At 32.2% G+C, this 20,337-nt stretch overlaps 1 protein-coding gene across 1 annotated transcript; it reads right to left on the minus strand.

Annotated features, from left to right (window-relative positions):
* Positions 1-13,266: 13,266 nt before the first annotated feature.
* Positions 13,267-19,487, minus strand: HELRODRAFT_73612 (hypothetical protein; the record flags this gene model as incomplete). Its single annotated transcript, XM_009014189.1, has 14 exons — positions 13,267-13,437; positions 13,581-13,682; positions 14,076-14,222; positions 14,513-14,648; positions 15,129-15,172; positions 15,521-15,630; positions 16,290-16,359; positions 16,732-16,854; positions 17,195-17,338; positions 17,918-18,027; positions 18,173-18,315; positions 18,562-18,680; positions 18,977-19,138; positions 19,314-19,487. Coding segments are annotated over 14 exons (1,755 nt in total), but the record flags the coding sequence as incomplete, so codon positions are not given.
* Positions 19,488-20,337: the final 850 nt, after the last annotated feature.

The raw sequence follows: 20,337 nt of genomic DNA on the forward strand, positions 1-20,337 counted from the left end.
AAAGAGTGTAATCATTTAATAAATGTATAAGAGATTTATACATGCATAATTTTATTAAGCTAGCACGTGATTGCCGTACGGTACGGGTTAGGGTTAGGGCCCGTACCTATGTATGTTTCTGTACGTTTATGTATATCTATATCAATTTTATGTATGTATATTAATTAAATATATGTTGGAAGAAGACTATATTTAAAACAGTAGGATATTGTATGAATTCCACCGAGTTGTCGGTAATAATCAATTCAAATTTTGTCTTTTCAATTTCCCATACTAGAACTTTCTGGAAACTGTTCAATTTATTTAAAATAGAATTATTATCAAAGTTCATCATGAAAATTTATTCAAACTATTGTTGTTCAATATTTTATATATACATACCTACTTACGTATATATGTATGTGTGTGTGTGCGTGCGTGAATGTATGTGGTGTGAGCGTGTTAGCATGAAAAGAAAGAAAATCAATCTTACGCGAGCGAATATTTAGCATGCACAATCACAGAATCACAAATCACACAAAGCGCCCATAAAACGGCAAACACTTACAAATCCACAGCTACCTACACGCATACACAAATCTACACACACACACACATTTTTATACTCATACACCATACACGAGAGTACACACACATGCACACACACAACATGATTCGTACAAAAAAAATCGTATACACTTAAACCCACGATAAACCTAATAAACTTACACACAAACACACACACACACCAAAGTCATACAAACTTACACAGACGCACATACAGAGGCACATGTGTATAACTCTCTTCATTTGTATGTAGACGTTGACCGAGTCGTCCATCAATCAAAGACGTACCAAGTAGAAATATTTATTTTCATTATTTCTTCTTTTTTTCAACTAAACAGAATACATAAAAGTAACTACATTACAGTAACTACACTCTGATGACACTAACACAACGACAATAGCGAAACTAACGTCTGTAGCAACTAACAACAACAACCATTGGCGACAGATACATTTAAACTGAAACTCGATTCTACAGGAAACAATAAGAATGAGAACACGCAATGTTATTTATCTGGGTCATGAGCTCTCAAAATAATCACAATTTTTTTCAAATATTAAATATTTTTCCAACGTTATTGAAACTTTATTGATTTTTTAATAACAATAATGACGCAGTTTTCATTCTACTACTATTCAATTATTTGTCACCAGGACGTAGTCTAGTGTTGTTATTGTTGTCGTTGGAGAAGGAGTAAATGCAGTAGTAGTAGTTGCAGTAGAAGTAGTTGTAGAACTAGTAGTAGTATTGATAACAATTAAACATTTTAATAAACATCACAAAAATAAGGCAAGACATAAAAATATAACACAACTCCTCTTGCAATACACAACACAACTCGACAAAAAAAACTAAACAAATGCAACAAACAACAGCCACAACAACGGCAACAAACAACATCCACAACAACAACAAAAACAAACCAGCAACAAGTCATACAACGGGACAGCAGGCAACCTGCAACAACATAAAACGCAGCAACAACAAACTACATCCAACACTCAACAACAAAACAACAACAATGCCAAAGATACAAACGTCGAACGAGGCATTCCTCATTCAACTTCTCCCAATGACGATGACAGGCATCAATTTACTTTGGCTGGAAAAATTTCATTCATCAACATCGTCATCATCTCCTAAATCATACTTATCGTCATTTCAATCATAATCACCATCATTATTGTTTTTATTTTCTTCATCATCATTCTAATCATAATCATCAGCAACAGCCGCGAAATAAATTAAACACACCCATCCACTCGTTCAGTACGTAAACTCAAACGATCATCGTTAATTAAACAATATTTTTTTCTTTTTTCTACACTTTCTTTTAAATTTTTACTTTTTTTATCTCTCTTTTTCTTAATTTTTTATTGTTTGCTCAAACACGCACACGATCGCACGCACACACATACGCGCGTCTGCACATGTATAACCATCGCCAACGACAGCGTAAACAAACGCAAACGCACGTGTTTGACGATCAAATTCAGTAGGAACGCTTGTACACGCGATTGAAAATAAACATTGCATTTTTATACATGAATGTGTGTGTACCCATATTTGTACGTTTGTATGTGTCTGTATACTTTTACACGCGTATTATGTGCACGTATGTATACGCATCGCTTATGTTTGTACACATATGTGCATTAGTAGGCTGGATACAAATAATTTACTTGTACAAATTGTTTCTTCAGTTAAGTGCATCGCAGCATTCACTCTTTCTATGCGTTTTTCTAGCATTTTTTTCGAAATAATTCTTTCAAATTTTCGAGAAACAAATTTTGTTTACGTACACGTGCGTTAATTCACATCAACAACAATGTACTACAAGTTTGAATGTAAGTGCCAAAACGCATCAAACATATGTTGCCGATAAACAACGACTCGCGCACATACAGCATTTAAATGTAGCCATCTTGATTTACTTACAAACATACGAAAAATAAAATAAATGAAATTCTACTTATTCCACAAAAGTACTCTAGATACAAACAAACAAACACATATTTGCATTCAAAAACATGCAATGAAACACATTGTAACTCACAATGATGATATGGAAACACGACATAAACGCATAAAAACGGAGAAAAAATTCAGAGACGTAAGAAGTTTTGTTTATGTTTTCATTTTTCATGAAGTCTTCTTGTGCAAACAAACATACCATCGCAAAAAATTTGGAAGCGTGCGAAAATAATTTGCTTTAAAAACTACGGATGATATTTCAGAAATATTTGCGTTGGATGTAATGTTAAAAATTAATTGAAAAAATTATTAGTACAAAAACTATTAAACAATTTTTAAGATAAAACCATCATTAATAAAACTGAAATCAAATTATAAATATTACTTATGAACAGACCAGTGTAGACTTTATTTTATGTAGGCAACGTTCACATGTTTTTGAGATAATAGTAAATATAATTTAATGAATAAATTGAAAAAACAATATTAAAAATTATTCTACCAACAGGTTAGTAATGAAAAAGTAGTAATTGTGGTTACAGCAGTAATAACTGAGTAACAACTAATGTTGCTGATCCAGTAAAAATAGTAATAATGTAATGGAAGGTTTAACAGTAATTTTATTATTAATAATAGCAATAGTTGTTTCAAATTCAAATTAACATGACCAATAGCTTTACAACAATTATTTAAGGGTATTTCTGACAACATGACCGTTAGCAGGTTAACATCTGCAAGATAACATTTGCCACATTGTTTCAGAGGGAGTTAATGGAATGCAACTTTTTTTATGAACCATTTTACAGAAAATTAACTTGTGATATTTTTACCATAGGAGTTCGTTTTGTCAGCCCTAATTAAAATAGTGAAACAAGTTTAAATTTCTGAGACATATTGATAAGTTAAATTTGAAGACTAAAATAGAAATGATCTAATCAAATATGTCAAGTGATCAAAATTCGCAATTTTCATGTTTTGTGATGGTAAATAAAAAGTTTAAACAACAAAATAACAAACATGCTTACGCATATTGTACGAATAAAAATTTTATCTAATAAAACTGTAAAATTAATTTTCATTTGCGCTAGTATAATTGTCTTTATTCTACTACCTTAAACATTTTGTGCATTTGTTTTTTTTTTATTTTTTGGTTTAAAAAGTGTTTTTATATGGTTATTTGTATATTTTTTCTCCTGCGGACTATTAACTTTGTTACATTACAGTTTCACCACCAGCGTATTGTTTTATCTTCTTTTATAAATTTTTTGGACTGTTTATATTTTAAAATAGTGTTTGGATATTATTTATATTTATTTGTTTCAAATTTTTATTATGTTTACTGGTTGAATAAACTTGTTAAATAATAAAAAAATTGAAATCTGAAAAACGGGATGTTGTTTTGAGACCACAATGAAAATAATATTTCTCAAACAGACATAAAAGAAATGAAATAGAAGAAGCAAAGGAAATGCATCAAAGCAGAAATGTTGGTACTGTTTCGAAGAATTTGATTTTAACAACAAATAATTATTGAAAAAATATATATAAAGATGAAACGGCGGAGGAAAAGGAAGAAAAAATGAATGAAAAAAGATTAAAAAGAAGGAATCAAAATAAACAGAAAGAAACTCAAATTTCAAAACTAGGAAAAAAAGTTGCATATAAGGGATTAAAAAAAGAAAATTAAAAAGAAAGTGTGAAAATTTAAAAAAAGAGGGAAACAAATAGAAAATTCCGAAAGAAACAAAATGGGGAAAAAGAGATAAGCGTGTAGAAGAGAGAAAGAGAGAGAGAGAGAGAGAGAAAAAAGAGAGGGGATAATTAACTGTCGGCTGTATCAAATTAACTGAGTCGTGCTTGAACGGACGTTGTTCCAATGGTTGCAACCGATAAATTAGTTCCTTTGTCTCAACTCATATAACAGTCATGTCGTCATCACTGTTGTTGTTGCTGTTGTTGTTGTTGTTGCTGTTGTTGTTTTTGTTGTTGCGGTGTTGTTGGTACTGTTGGTGGCTTGCTAAGTTGTTAATTGAGTGTTGTTGAATTTGTTATAAGTGTTGTAGCGGCTGTTGACACTGGTAATTTTTTTTACTTTACAACTGTGTGCTGTAGAATACACGGTTCACATATATAAGATGTTTTAATAAATTTTAAGACAGTTCGGATGAAAATATTCTTTCTGTGAGATGCGTCAGAGAAATGTTTGTTGCTAATGGTCATAAATAATGTTTTTAAAACTATCCATTTCAATGTGTATAGTATTGTTTTGTTATCATGGGCTTTTTGTGTCATGTTTGTGAAATGGTTTTGCTTGTGGGATGGCTTTGTTTGGTTCTCATGTTTTTTAAGTTCAATGAAGTAAAATATTTTTTATAAAAGTCGAGCCATTTATAATTTATTATTTTTAATTTTTATTGTTATTTTTGTAACTGTTGATGATGTTCTTGAAGCATTTTCTTAAAAGTATTGAAATTTTAGTGGTAATTTTTTAGAAATCGTGTTGTAGTTGTTTTTGTTTGTTCATTGTTGACAAAATAAAACCTACATTTTTACCTTCCTTTTGAGTGTTTTTAATGTTTGCACTCCACGCAACGCACTTTCATATTTTTAGTTGTTTACGTTTAACGTGTTGTTGTTCTTGTTGTTTGACCGTGACATTGAACTAATAAACGACAGCTGATGACCAATACGAAGTGTGATAAGCAACCTCGATAAGAAAAAAATTAAATGGCGTCATCGTCAAAGCGTCATACCACCAATGAAATGAGATCATCAACAACTACAAGCAATGGCATTGACAGCAACAGCAACGACAAAAACATCATCATCAAATACAGCAATGACATTAACAACAGCATAGATGAGATGACTTCAACTACAGCACCAATGGCATCAATAACGACAACAGAATCGGTGTCATCAACAACAATAACGAGTCACCGCAGACAAATTAGTGGAAAGCCAATCAAACGACCATGGACATAAAAGTATATTTTGTAGCGAGCTGGTGTAATAACAAAACATTAATGACAGATGAATGCAGAAAACCTCCATCCAACAATAAGTTACTAAGTTACAAGGTTCATAACTCAATTAATATTTGAGCCGGTTATCTATTGTTACTGTCATAAATGAAATACCGGCTATACATTAATTCCGCTCATAGTATTCATTGAAATTCTTGTATATATATTATTTCGGATAATAACATAATTTTTTAATAAATATTATAAATATTATTTATAATTATTTTTTTCATTTAATTATTTCATCCCGTTTGCGTGGAGTATGGAGGTGATGGTGGTAGTAGTAGCTAATATGGCAGGATTTAAAGGCAGTTTCTTTCCACATTTTTGAGCTCTGGAGATTTAAGAGCAATTTACAAAAAGAAGCAAAGTTGTTCAGATGGTTGTTAGTTGTATGTGTGTTTGTGTGATTAAGTGGTGGTGATGTGTGTGTGCGTCCATATATGTGTAGTGTGTGTGTGTGTATATATATGTGTAGTGTGTGTGTGTGTATATATATATGTGTGTGTGATGTGTGTGTGTGTGTGTGTGTGTGTGTGTGTGTGTGTGTGGTGTGTTTTTAAAACAAATCTTGCTAATATCACGCCAAACATTTTTATTCGTGATTATTTGCAATACGGTTGACCATGACTTTTTAAATCACAGTTACGTAACAAACAAAATTTCATTTGATGTTCTGTTGGTAAATAATGTCGTTAATGTCATTAATGCTTGTTGATATTTCGATGTTGTTGTTCTTTAATATTTTTATTACTTATAAAAGTTATAAAAACAATAGCGTCGTACGTTCAACTGATGTATCTAATGTTATAATTTTTCACAATACTCACAATTCAAATTTCGAAAAAAACTTCTCAATTAAAGTCGCCAACATGACAGGAGTTCTCTAGATAATAAATAGATATAAACGGAGCTTGGTGCAAAGCAAGTGACATGAGTATGAGGACAGACCTATGTTACATCCCTCGTTCAAGCTGAGAAAAAGAAACTGCACCGACGAACAAACACATTTTTGGTCAACAATCTACGGTCTGATCAATTGTTACAAGCTCTCACCTCAACTCTTTATTGCGATAGAAGTAGTGATTGATTTAATCTCTTCTAAATGTACCTATTCATTTGAAGGACGAGCTATGTTGTAAAATACTTTATCGCAATTTTTAATTAATTTGATTCGACATGAACTTTGAGTAGTAGTAGTAGTAGTAGTAGTAGTAGTAGTAGTAGTAGTAGTAGTAGTAGTGGTAGTAGTAGTAGTAGTAGTAGTAGTTGTTGTTGTTGTTGTTGTTGTTGTTGTCACGAAACACGTATCTTTAGTGGATGAGCTTTGCCAATGGGGATGGATAGATTGATGGATGCATGGATGAAAAGATGGAAGGATTGATAGATGGATGAATAAATAAATAAATAAAAAATGGATTGGCAGATGGATGGATGGGGGAGTAAATGGGTGAGTTGTTGTTGCCAAAAAAATAATTATATTGATAGATTGCTTATTAAATAAATAGCTAAAAAATTTATAGGTTTTGGCACTTTACTGAACGATTTTATTTTGTTGGCCTCAATTTTTTTGCTAACTAAATGAATGAATATTTCAGTAGAAATAAGAATAAATTAAATTGATGCAGACAGTTCGAATTCAAATAATGACGTCAGCGAGTCTTCATCAAAAGTGCACCGAAATACGAAATGCATGCCTTAATCAGCAGTTGCAGTTGGTAGTTTGCTTCATGGGTTTTTGTTTGCTTGATTCACCAGTTGAAATGTGGATTGATGAGTCGGTCGGTTGGTTCATTCACTAATTGGCTGGTCGTTAGGTTGGCTTGAAAACAAAACTTTAGCACGTTGACAAAACTCTTGAACGGAATAAACCTCGTAAATATTTCAAGCTTAAGATAGAGAAAGAATAAATTTTGGTACAAATTAAGATGAACTTGCATTTAGAGCATGATGGCATCGATAAAATCAACATAACACTCAAAATAGCACCGAGTACAACCTGCTGTTTGAAGCGAGGTATGCTTACTTGCGTGTGCTCTGAAATGTTTCCGCGTTAAACAGGCTGCGTGCGTAAACCAGCGTGCGGTAGGATTCTGAGCACATGCACGAACGCACGCACAAACGCATCCAAATATAAACGAACCAATACATACTTCTACACTCACGTATGCGTTCAAATCAAACTTTAATACGTGTATGTACAGTACATTTGAAATTTTGCATGCCGGCAGCTACCACATGCTTCATTTGAGTCTGTTTGTATTTGAATCATGGTGATGTTTATCTGTTTATTAATATGAAATGTTTTACTTGAATGAACTCAACAGTGTTGTATCAGGATACGTACATACAAATTAATAAAGGTGTATGTACGCATACGATATATTTATATAATATAAATAAAAATAAATAAATAAATAAACATACGCATATATGATAGAAACATGCATGTAGGAAACACTAGTCATAAAATATACATCAATAAATAGGCCTGCAATAAAAAAGTGGGATTAATTGTGCAACTCAGAAGTGGACGTAGATTTTAAGAGGCCCATTCAATTTGCTTGCTCTTCCTAAGCTTCATTAATACAGTGGACTAAGTAATGTTTCATTAACGTTATGGCACGCGTTGAACATTTCAGATTTGTTATCACAAACCACGAATGTTAATTCAGAAAACATGTGTGAATGTACTCGGATGAAAACATTCGGACGACGAACATTCGACGAACAAACGAGTGAACGAACGATCAAACAAATCATCGTGCACCGAGCTGGGTTGGTGTAATCTAAAGAATGAATATTCTAAAAAACGTGCGAAGGCAGTGGTTATGTTGGCAATGTTTTGTTTTCTGTACTTTTGATCAGTTTGCTAGCTTGTTGTCTAACTTGCTGTTCAAGGCCCATTTGCCAGTGACAAATGTACATTCCTATCTTTAAACAGCATTCAGACAGTTAATTTATGTACTGGCGTATGCAACAGTATAAACGAGAATCCTTAAATACGCAGAGGTATTTAAATTTATTTATGATTGATCACCGTAGAGCTAAAAATAGTATTTCAGACATTCCAATAAGGGTCAACAGGAAATATCCTGGCCAATGATAATTAAACTTACCTTGTTTCTATAATATGAAATATGAGATAGGTCGGACATCAATCATCCTATTTCGGCACCTATCTAACGTATATCCTGCACGCTGAATTCAACATGTATAACACTGTAATGCAGTACTGCATACCATATACATCATACGAGTAAACATATGCTCTATATATATATATATATATATATATATATATATATATATATTGAATTTTGAGTTTGTATAGCGCCAATTATAATTGCTTCTCATCAGCGCTCTCTTCGTAGAAATTAGTAATAGCTAAGGGATAGATAGTATGTTGAAAGCAAATCTATCATCGGTGGAGATTGTTAAGAGTTACCAAATAGTTATGCCTTTAAACGTTTTATAAACTCAGCTAATGATAACCCGGATATACGTAGTTCGATAGGTAGGCTGTTCCAAAAAACCAGGCCCAGCAACTGCAAAATCTCTATTTGCTGTTTTCAGATTCCGATTTCGGATATACATCGTATTTGAATCAGCAGACCTTAGACGCCCATGTCATGACATAGATAAACTCTTACACATTTATCTTCTAAATATTTCGGAGCCAAACCATTCAAACTTTTAAATACCATTACACCCAACTAGAACGTGATTCTTTGTCTAACACGTAGCCAATGCATCTCCTTCAGAACTGATGATGCACGATCAAATTTTAATTTGCAGCATATCTTTTTAACAGCCTGTTTCTATAGTTTACTCTCTAGATATGTTTGACAACATTAACTTTTGTCATTGAAGCATAAACCCTTGTTTGTTGCTTTGTGTATACTGAGGTTTTAAATTAATGTTGCACATTTTGCATTAGTACGTCTAGGAATGGTAGTTTATTGTCAGTGGATTTTTCCATTGTAAACATAATTTTGACAAATTTATTTAATAATTTACGTATTCTGCAACTACATGGTTGTACAAATTCTCTAGATAAACTGCAACAAGTGGTGAAGATGATTGAGAAATAGATCCTATAAACTCGAGAATGAATTGGTAAGCTATATATTATTCTAACGTTAATAAAATAAATAACGACGACAAGGGTTTGGTTCGAAATATTGAGAAATGTTATAAAAAATCAATCCAACGCTAGAAATTCTGTAGATTTCATAAATTACAAACAAGAATCAAACATACAAACGCCGGTATGATACTGCACGAAATAACCGGTGGTCAACATCATTTAGATTTCGAGGAAGTTTTATGTCATCTCTCACGACGACGTTGTGAAAATGGCGCTGCATTTCAAAGCGATCCATCATGATGGAAGCTAGAATTGAATGCTATTGGAAGGCTGCGTATAGACTGCTGAGCTGACAGTCGTACGCGATCCACATGAATTATTCAATTCCATAAAACAAGTCACGAATGTCTACGTATGTATACCTGACCAATATGAATGATTTTTATAAACGGATTTGGCCGATGGTTTGCCTAAATTTGTCGGTACTTCACTTTAATACTTTACTAGAACATGTATTTTAGAGCAAATTTTAGTTATTAAATATCATATCAAATCAGCACTTAAAAAGCTTATCATATCACACTTGAAGTTTTACAATTTCATTTGGAAAAATATCGTTCTCATCGATCCAATGGACAAGCGTAACCAATGTAATTTTTTTAGATTTTTGAAAAATAATTTAGTTGAAACAAATTGAAATAAGTATAGAAACTGAAATAAAAATAAAATCTCATCAAATTTTGTAAAAATAAATGTATTGATAAATAAAAGAATTAAGAAAAGTCATTTATGTATAATTAGCATCCGGTTAATTTTTATTATAAACTCCAAACATAACTATAAAATTTTCACTCAGCATCATCGCCCTGTTTTGGAGGTGCATCTGGAAATTCCTTATCACCATTTAATTCCTCTGTCGTTAAATTCTGCGCATCTGCGTTTATAGAAGCTCGCTTAGGATTTTTTGAAATTTTTCTAATTTTTTTAGATATTCTGTTAGTAGCGGTCGGACGACTCGAAATTGGGGCAGAAAACTTACTTTTGGATAGTGTTGTAGTTTTGCCTGGAGAATTCAATTCCTGTTTTGCTGCTTCAAATTTCAACATTAACGAATCATCACTTTGCACCGAGCTACGACGCGGAGCTGTTATAACAGGGGCAAATTCTTTAATATTTTTTTGTCCAGGCTTTTGAGTAGCTACAGTTTTATCGTCTATTAAAGCGTCCTCTTCCGTTAGTTTATTCCCAGTTAATTTTGGTTTGACAGTATCGGTAGAATTTGAGATAGATTTAACAGGTGTTTGATGGCCATAATGACTTCTGCTGCTTGTATCCTTTCTCGATACGAGCATTACTGCTTCAGGATCGTTTGCCGCATTCAGTGCATACATGTCTTCTTCAATATCTGTTACTTTCGTGGTAGACTTTACGTGAGATGAGGTACTAAGAAATTCTTTGGCTGTCTCTTCATTCCCTTCAAAGATAGCTGTTCCAACAATGTGTCCCAACCCATAGTTTTCAACCAGAACCATTAACTCCTGTGGACTCATTTGCTTACCCATCAACTCTTTATTCTGATCGTCTAAAGGTGACGTAAACATATTATTTATTTTAAACAATTTGGGGTCATCAGCGGTATCCCTCTGGTCTATTTTTGACACTTGGATATCATTAGCGTCAAGTGTTGGCTGTTGAAGAAAGAAAGATATTTGATTCTCCGCTGGATGGAGCTCATCCTTCAGAGCAGAAGATTGCAACTCTTCATCTTCCATAAATTTTATTGCAGGAACGTTCAAGTTGGCTTGCTGCTGCTCGTTCTCATCTAATTCAACGCTCTGCTGACTCTTTCTCAAATCATCACTAATAGCTGTATATGGGAACATGGGTTTGAATTCTGGAAGTGGAAATCCTTTCCAAAGTGTTACATTGTCCGCCAAATCCCAATCTTGACTTGATACCTTGTCCAACCTTGCCGGGCAATCTCCTGCTTTCTGTTGAAACAATAACACTACAAATGAATTGTTGAATCATTGTTCAATTGTAACAGCAATTAAATTGTTGATTGTAATTATAAGATTCTTAGTGATGAAATAATGATTTTGAAGTAGAGGTTTAAACAACGCCGGTGCATAATATACAACCACTGTTGAATATACCTGGTCACAAAAGAATTTACGATAAACAGCCAGATAAGCAAAACAGTTTTAATGTGGATATGATATAAAACAGCAAATAAACAGAACTAAAGCAATTTGATAGCAATAATAACAAAAAGCTTTCGAAACAGAAACGTAACAAGAATCAGTGGCAATAGTGAATTGCAAATCAATCTTCGTTTTGCGTCCAGAGACCCGGTTTTCCGAGGTAGGACGTGAATTGCAAATGGTCATAAAGTTGAAAATTAGAATGCATAGAAAATGGTTTTAATGTGATCGTAAGTAGAATTATGGTATTTAATGAAAGCTGACAATAGAAAACTAACTAAAAGTGAGAAATCGATTTCCTGCATGCCAGAGTAGTCTATTTCATGGCAAACAAACTGTTCAATAGGAAAAATTAATTGAAACAAATTGACCATAGATGAAAAAATTTGTCGTAAATTAACTAAGTAGAAAAACAAATGAGCTAAATTGAGTGTATGGTAGTGAAGTGACAATGGTAATAACTAGGTACAAAATAAAAGATATAAAAAAATGAAATCACCACTACTAACAGAACCATCAAAAGCAAGTTAATAATAATGTTTAACTCATAATAACAGCAAGAAATTAAGTGAAGCTTGCCTGAGGCTTAACCACTTTCAGATCGAAATCGTTGGGCAGGTCGGGAATGTCTTGCATGACAGTCTCTTCCAGCCCATACATGGGCAGTGTTGGGTCTTCCGGCATTTTAACTTTTGGCTCACTTTCTGTTCTTGCTTCCTCATGAATTTTTTCACTAGTCGTCGAAGTCGTTTTGTCCTGAGAGTCCTTAGACTTTGCGTCAGCACTGTCCTTCTATATTCAATGATAGGGTCAAGTAAGTAAGAACGTGAACGAAAATTTTAGGACGATTTGAAATGATGAAAAATAAATTGAGATTGCATTTTTATTGTTGATGTAAATATCATTTAGAAAAACCTTAATTATGATTTACAATTAACAAGAGAGTTGCAGGAGTGCCAGTCGATTAGGAAACATTACATCAACATTAACAAATGGAATGACTCAAGCAAGAAAATAAATTAATATTTCAACTTGTTATCTTTCTGTCAATGAACTCCATAAAAGTTTATATCTTTGCTGATAAGAATTTCATTTTCTAGCAATTTCAAATTACGAGAAAACTGTTAAAGACGTTTCATTAACGCATAGAAGCAAAATCTCTATAAAAAGTTTCTATAAATATTCTTTCAACTGGTTCACGTAGATCAAATTTAAATTAAACTAAAAAAGGTGTTTCTATCTCATAGGATCCAAAAAAAGCCTGCTGTTTAACGGATCACGGACAAATAAATAATGGCCTAATGCACTATTCTGCTGTAACTTAATTCACAGGTATCGCTAAAAAAAAGTTTTATAAAATAATCTCTATACCAATTTTACATTAAAAAATATACAACGGATTTCATGAATCATTTTAGAGTTATACTAAATAACAATTTTGACAGATAGTTGATGGTTACAGTGCCAATGGAGCAATACCTTTGATAATTGTGGAGATTGCTGAGTTAACTTCTTTTTTTCATCCTTTATGGTTTCATAGAAAATATCTGTTGTTTGATTTAAAAGCTCACTAATTTCTTCTTTTTCCTTTTCAGACTGGGAGTGAAAATTTAAACTCGAAATTGAATCGAAACAAAAATTGTATAAACTTTTTAACACTAATGGGACTGTTATAATTATTGTAAAAAAGTTTAAAATGATTGAAACGAGAATTGACGGTATGATTGAAGAAAACGAACAAATAACGTTGAAGCGGCAGCTGCCATTTGAGCCTTTACAACTTTTTTGTCTTTTTCCTTATCTGACAAAAACTTTTCTCTCCTTGCCTCTCTTTCTGTCATCTGGAATTAAAGTTGAAACAACAAAGATTACACTAAATATTTTTTTTGATTTATGTTCCATGTCTTTTTAAAAGGTTTGTGTAAAAATTAAATAAAAATTTACCACAAGAATTTGACATTGCACAATGTAACAGATTTTACCTATCTAAACATTTGGCTGGCTTTGAATTTTGCTACCAATACTTAACTATAAAATTTTTATTCTCAGTTAATATAACATAAAGAGATTACAATAAGACAAATTAAAAAAATTATTGAACCGAAAATAACCGCAAGTTTTGTCTTTCATGAAAATTTTGTGATCATTGGTAATTCATGAATCTTCAAAATTAGGAAAAAAAATGACACGGCAATGATTAAATAAAAAATCGGCAAAATAATTTATAAACTTACAAACAGGAAGAAGTTTTTCTCAGTATTTTGTGGTTCAAAGACTTCAGAACTCATCTGAAGAATGTACGTGTCCCCTGATTCAGAGCCAACAGCTATGAATTCTCCTTTCTCCTCCACTGCCAAAGAGAACAAGCGTTCATCACACAACTGCAATTTTTAAAAGGTAATGTTAGTAATGAAAATTCATTATTAAGTATTCTTAACATATATTAAACAGTTCCGTTAAATTCATAAAAAAAATTTTACTACAAAAAAAAAGTTTAACGATAAATGAACGAGGTTGACACACAAAGAATAAAATAAAGTCAAAATTTGTGCATACGTCTAGGCGCTAAATATAATGTATTGGATAATGGAACATCAGTTGCAACAACGAAATGATTTTATTAGTTGAAAACAATCTGGAAATGATGTAAACAGAAGTGTGTAAGAGAAACCTTTATAGAATACTCAGGACCCTTTTGTTTGTACATGAGGTCCCACACATCCACTGTTCCATCTGCCTTGCTCAGGAAGAAGACAGCCGGCCTCGGCGGGCTCCAACCGCCATGCAACACGTGGCTGTTGTACATCCTGGCATGTTGGGAGATGCAATTTTTATTATCATTCAAGTGGGAAAGTTTTCGGAAAAATCTAATTTGACTACTAATCTAATTTGAATAATTATATTTTCACAATTATGCACGTCCGATCAATGGAAGGTGTTCACTAATTAGATTCATTAACTTTATTTGAAACTTCATCTACATTCCTTTGTTACAAATACCTGTTATTAATTACTTACTACACATTATTAAACATTAATTTTTAATGTTTATTATTGATATTTATAATAAATATTAATTATTAATACTAATTATTAGTAATAATAATTAATTAATTATCATTCGCAACATATAAATTATTTATGTATTTACACAAATACATTGTTAGATGATGTTCACGGCAAATCTCATTCTCTCTCGCTGAGAAATAGTTAATGTATAATAATTGAAGTTGCAAGCATAACTATGAAATTAATTTGAGGCGATATCAAAGTTCACAATAACTTACGGAGTTTTCCACAGTGCTGAATGTGGAAAATCTTCGCTCCATATCTATTTTTTTAAATTTTGAGAAGTTTGAAAAAAAAATTCTGTACGAAAATTTATTGTATACGTTTCAGTAAAAAAAGTTCGATCATTTGTAGAGTGATCATAAGTTAAAATATATTAATGAGTTTGTCGTGACATGCTAACACAAATTGTTAACTTTAATGTCATTTCTAACAAATCCAATAGCCATTTTTACTGCTCAAAAACATATTTATAACAGCCAATAAGAAAAAACAAATTATTTTAACAACAGAGTCATAAACTATTGACAACAATACAACAACACACGACCACTTGAACCAGCACAATAACAGCCACGAAAATAGCAACAAAACATGAACTCCAACCAACATCTGCATGGTAGTCTCCAACTGTTAGAAAAATTTTGTAGAGATAAAAATTTCTTTCAAGCAGGTAGACAGGTCCAAGATGCTCTGAAAACACCTGTCCAATCTTCTCACCTGATTTTAACATAACATAAATTTCAGCCTGATTTTTCAAGCGAACATTAACATAAATTTCAGCCTGCTCATTATAATAATTTAATTTATTCGTATAGGCGTTGCGCTAACAAGATATTTGAACAAGAACGTTATAGAAATTCAAATAAATGAATAGTTGAGTTTAAAAAAAGTAACCGACGAACAACAAATAAAAGCTAAAAAGCAATTATTAAAACTCTCATAATCATTATTTAGATACGATCTAAATTAGAAAATAAATTTTAAAAAAATATTTAGAACCATAATCACTCAGCAGTGACCAACCTACCTGATATCTTCATAAAATTATGTAATAATTTCACAATAATTGAATGACTTGATTACTCATATATTCAACCTTCAACGAGTAAGTACCCTTACAACAAACAAAGAACATTAATTTAAGTACATCCTTCTCTGAATATACTAAATTCAAATTGGATCATTTTTCAAGACACCATGATGTGATTGTAAACAACCGGAGCAAAATATTATAAAGACAGCCTCAATTTATTTCCAACCCAATCAAATAGCTCGCATCTACATACAAAGTACAACTGATAGTTAATAAAATTTAGTTAGCTATAATGCTTGATAGGTTATGATAAAAAATTATTATTACAAAAAACTGTAAAGACCTGGATTCTTAGCTCTCCTGGTGCATGAATACACGTTGCCTTGCTCTGTTCCTACCATGAACTTCGTTGGCTGATTGAAGTATCACAATTTTGCGTTGGCATTGATAAGCATGACGTAAAAATCCGATTTTTAAATAATAAATTTTTTAGATACATTTTCAAAGAATTGTAAGAAACATTATCTGCAAGATTGATTTTCATCAAATTCAACAAATGGACGTATCATTTTAAATAATTTAACTTCCCCCAAACAATTTTGCATTCCACGTGAATGTAAATGGCCCTACATAAAACCATAAGTTAGTGAATGACTGACAGACTGGAATTATTGATAAATTAATGGTTTTATTGGATATTGACCGAATGATTGATTAATAGATTTAATGATTGATTAAATAATTAATTGAATGATTGATTGATCGATAGACTAATTGAGACTGACCACAGTTGGACTGTACTCAAGAGAAATGCCACCTTCTGCAATGTTGATGTCGTTGTTTCTGGTAGAGTCGATGCACATCTGGTCGGCATGCTCATTCAGGTTCCTCATGTCCCACCACAAAACCTGCAACACAACATTTCATTTCAAACCTTCGATCTGTGAAGCACTCTGAAACAAGAGAGCTCTGGACAGAGAAGAATGGAAGAATGAACAATCGGCTCAAAATCGGAAAACTCAATGACTGAATGATCAGTAAATCATTTTTTTATAAATCGTGTACAAACCTGACATTAAAAATTTTTTTAAACATTGGGTGAAATATGTTCTTAAAATGTTTGACAGATCAACCAATATCATCATCATCATTAAAGAAATCATCACCATCAATGATATCTTCGTCATCAAAGATATCGTCACCATCGCCATCATCAATGATAACGTCACAACCATCATTATCAGCAACCTGTCCATCAGTTGAGCACGTGAAACATTCAAATCCAGTTTTCGATTGAATCCAGATAAGTGAGTTGACTGGTTCTGTGTGCGAAATCGACTTTTCAGTGAATGATATTGGCTTACTTGATTTGCGAATGTCAAAAAAGGCAACCTGTGAAATAAAAAAGAATAATTTAAACATTACACAAACTTGCCGCCCGATGTTAAAGGTGATTCTCTCTTCAATAATTCTCAGAAAAATCAACAACACACACGCACGCACACGCACGCACACGCACGCACACACACACCGTACGTGAATACGCATCAAGCCACGCATCTTCACACCAATTGCATGTGACAGGCGGGATGTACTAGGAATCGAACCCCGTAACCACTAAGCGAGACCAGTGCATCTAATTTAAACATCAGACCATTCATTACGCCTAAATATCTTTATTAACTGAGTTAAATCGATGCAAACGTTCCTAACACACAAAATAAAGTTATTAATTATGTTCTTTCCATATGGTATGCACAGTACATATGGAACATACAGAACAATAAACTGTCCATATACCTCTATTTGCATGTTTATATAACATAACAAAAACTGTTCTTAAATTTGAATTGTGTGTGTAACATAGCAATTTGTTCATGTGATGTGCTGGACATGTAATATAATACAAAACTGTTCATAAGTGGCAGGCTTGCGTTTTACAATACAATATGCATGTTATATAATGTCCACCTGTCCGTTATGTTGTCCACCGGCAATAAGGTTGCTATCCTTGTAGTTGTACTGCATGGTCAGCATTGGACTGGTGGGGTAGAGGATCTGCTCAGGCTGGAATGGATTCTCTGGAAAAATTAAATTTACAATTTAATGATTACTTCTTCCTAACAATTGTAAAACAAATTAAAGTTATTAATGTTGTTAGTTAATATCAAAAAAAAATTTAAAATATAAATGACTATTAAATCAGCAATCAGCACAAGAGCTGACCTACTCTCCATATGTAACTTTCATAACAGGGTTTCAAAATTTCTTCAAAATCCAAATCGCAATGCACCACCCCAATCTTCTCACTGCCCTCATTGGGATGAAATGTTAAACAAGACACGCCTCGACCTAATCCACTGGGGTCCCTACAGTGAATTGAAGGATGAATGGATGGTGCATTACGTGTTCAATTGTTTAAGTCATTAAGTCTGCATGCTAGTATGATGCTTTCACTTTCAGTTATAGCAACTTCATCTTAAGCTATTCAGTTTGCTCTAAAGCAATCAACGTAAATTTATTCATGAAAACACAAACAATGACAAAACATACAAAATAAAAAACATGAATGAATTTTTATCAGAAATAAATAATTTCCATTTTCTCAGACTCACCTAAGGTTATAAGCAACAGAGGCAGAGACCTCAGGGTGATATTCGAGTAAGGGTTCTTTGGCAAAGTACCTTACATATATGTCTATGGAGTTGTTCTGCTGGATGCATTCCTCCATTGACTAGCATATGCAATTTAGAATTCAGTTATTTTTTATTCTTATCTTAAGCATTTTTAAAACAATTGCATTTTTATGTGTAGTTAATATGTAAAGTGTGTACAAGTTTATAAAATGTTATTCATAAGTGGAAGAAAAGATTTTAACTTCCTATATCATCATCCAAAATACTTTTAATACATCAAGAGAAAAAATTGAATGAAATTGAAACTACCTGTCAAAAGAGTATACAAATGTTAAATTAATCAAAAAATTTGAATAAAAAGTGGTGAACTTTTAACTTCTGACACCCTATCAACCTTGCATAAATTGTTCATAGTTGGAATGTATGATTCTTCTCTTTCTGCTTTCTTTCTGTACCTCACAGTTTGATCCTGATCGAGGTAGCTGATGTCTTTAGGCCAGCCGCCCTCCATGTGGTTGATCCCAAATGTTGTGTTTTTTATGTGCGTTGTATTTATCTTTAAATTAAAACATGTAACAAAATTGAATCAAAGTAGAACCTAATTTAAATTGTAATTAGATATAATAAAATATTCGAATGTTTTAACAACAGAAACAAAATTTGGAAAATATAAATTTATGAACAATATAATTAAAAAGTGTATTGGCAATAAAATAATAAACACACTATACCTCTTTGGCAGACATAGGTGAACATGCATCAATTTCTCGATCAATTTGAAACCTTCTTTGGAAAAGTTTGGAAAGATTATGATCAGGTGGAATGTCTATGAGAGTCTCTGATTCTTTGTCATGAAATGATGGCCATCTACCGAAAGCAGAACGAAACTTGGAATATCCAAACACTGTGTTCTGATCAAAGTTTAATTGAAAAAGTAGGCAAAGGTTGATATGAGATTATGATTTTTTATATTTTACTATTTTCAGCTAGTGAAAAAAATAGCTATTAGTATTAGAATTAGTTAGTTGTATAATATTGGATTGGTAGTTAGTCGAGTCGAGTAGGAGTACCATTACGATTACATTAAATGACATTTTAATATAATTTTTTTTAGTTTTACTTTTAGAGATAGAACAAGTCTTCAAAACAGAAAATAAAAAAAAATTAAAAAAAATACTTCGACATTAATTTTCTTTTTGGCACCCTTTTCGAATTGCGACATTTTCAACTTTTCTACAGCTGCCAACAATCAAAAACGTGAATAAAATAAAATTTTAATAAAAATTGGAAAAAAATTTTCACAAAATTTAAATGCCAACAGAAACGCGCCAAGACGACAGAACTTAAAAAATTACAGTTATCCAGGTGTCGTCGAATATTTTAACATTATATATATATAAATTTTAATGGACATTTTTTGAATTTATAAAATCCAAACCATATAAATTAAGAGCAATATAATAATACAGGTTAAATATTTTATTGTGAAAATTAAATCAATTCACACTACAGAAGCTTGGTATTCAATGGCAACTGATTATTATGGTTCCTTGGTAAACAAACGTTTTGTATAATTCTGCCGTACGATTTTTTGTTGTTTAGTGAGTTATGGTTAGTATTAGTGTTTGTGTTTATTAGTGAGTTCGTGTACCTTTATCTTAAGGCTTGGAGTTTAGAAGAAAGTTACAAGTTAATCTAGAATGGAGTGTAAGAGTGCAAGATGTAGTATTTCGTATACTACGTGTGTGTGTTTGT

Source organism: Helobdella robusta (assembly GCF_000326865.2).
Source record: "Helobdella robusta unplaced genomic scaffold HELROscaffold_13, whole genome shotgun sequence".
Lineage (NCBI taxonomy): Eukaryota > Metazoa > Annelida > Clitellata > Rhynchobdellida > Glossiphoniidae > Helobdella > Helobdella robusta.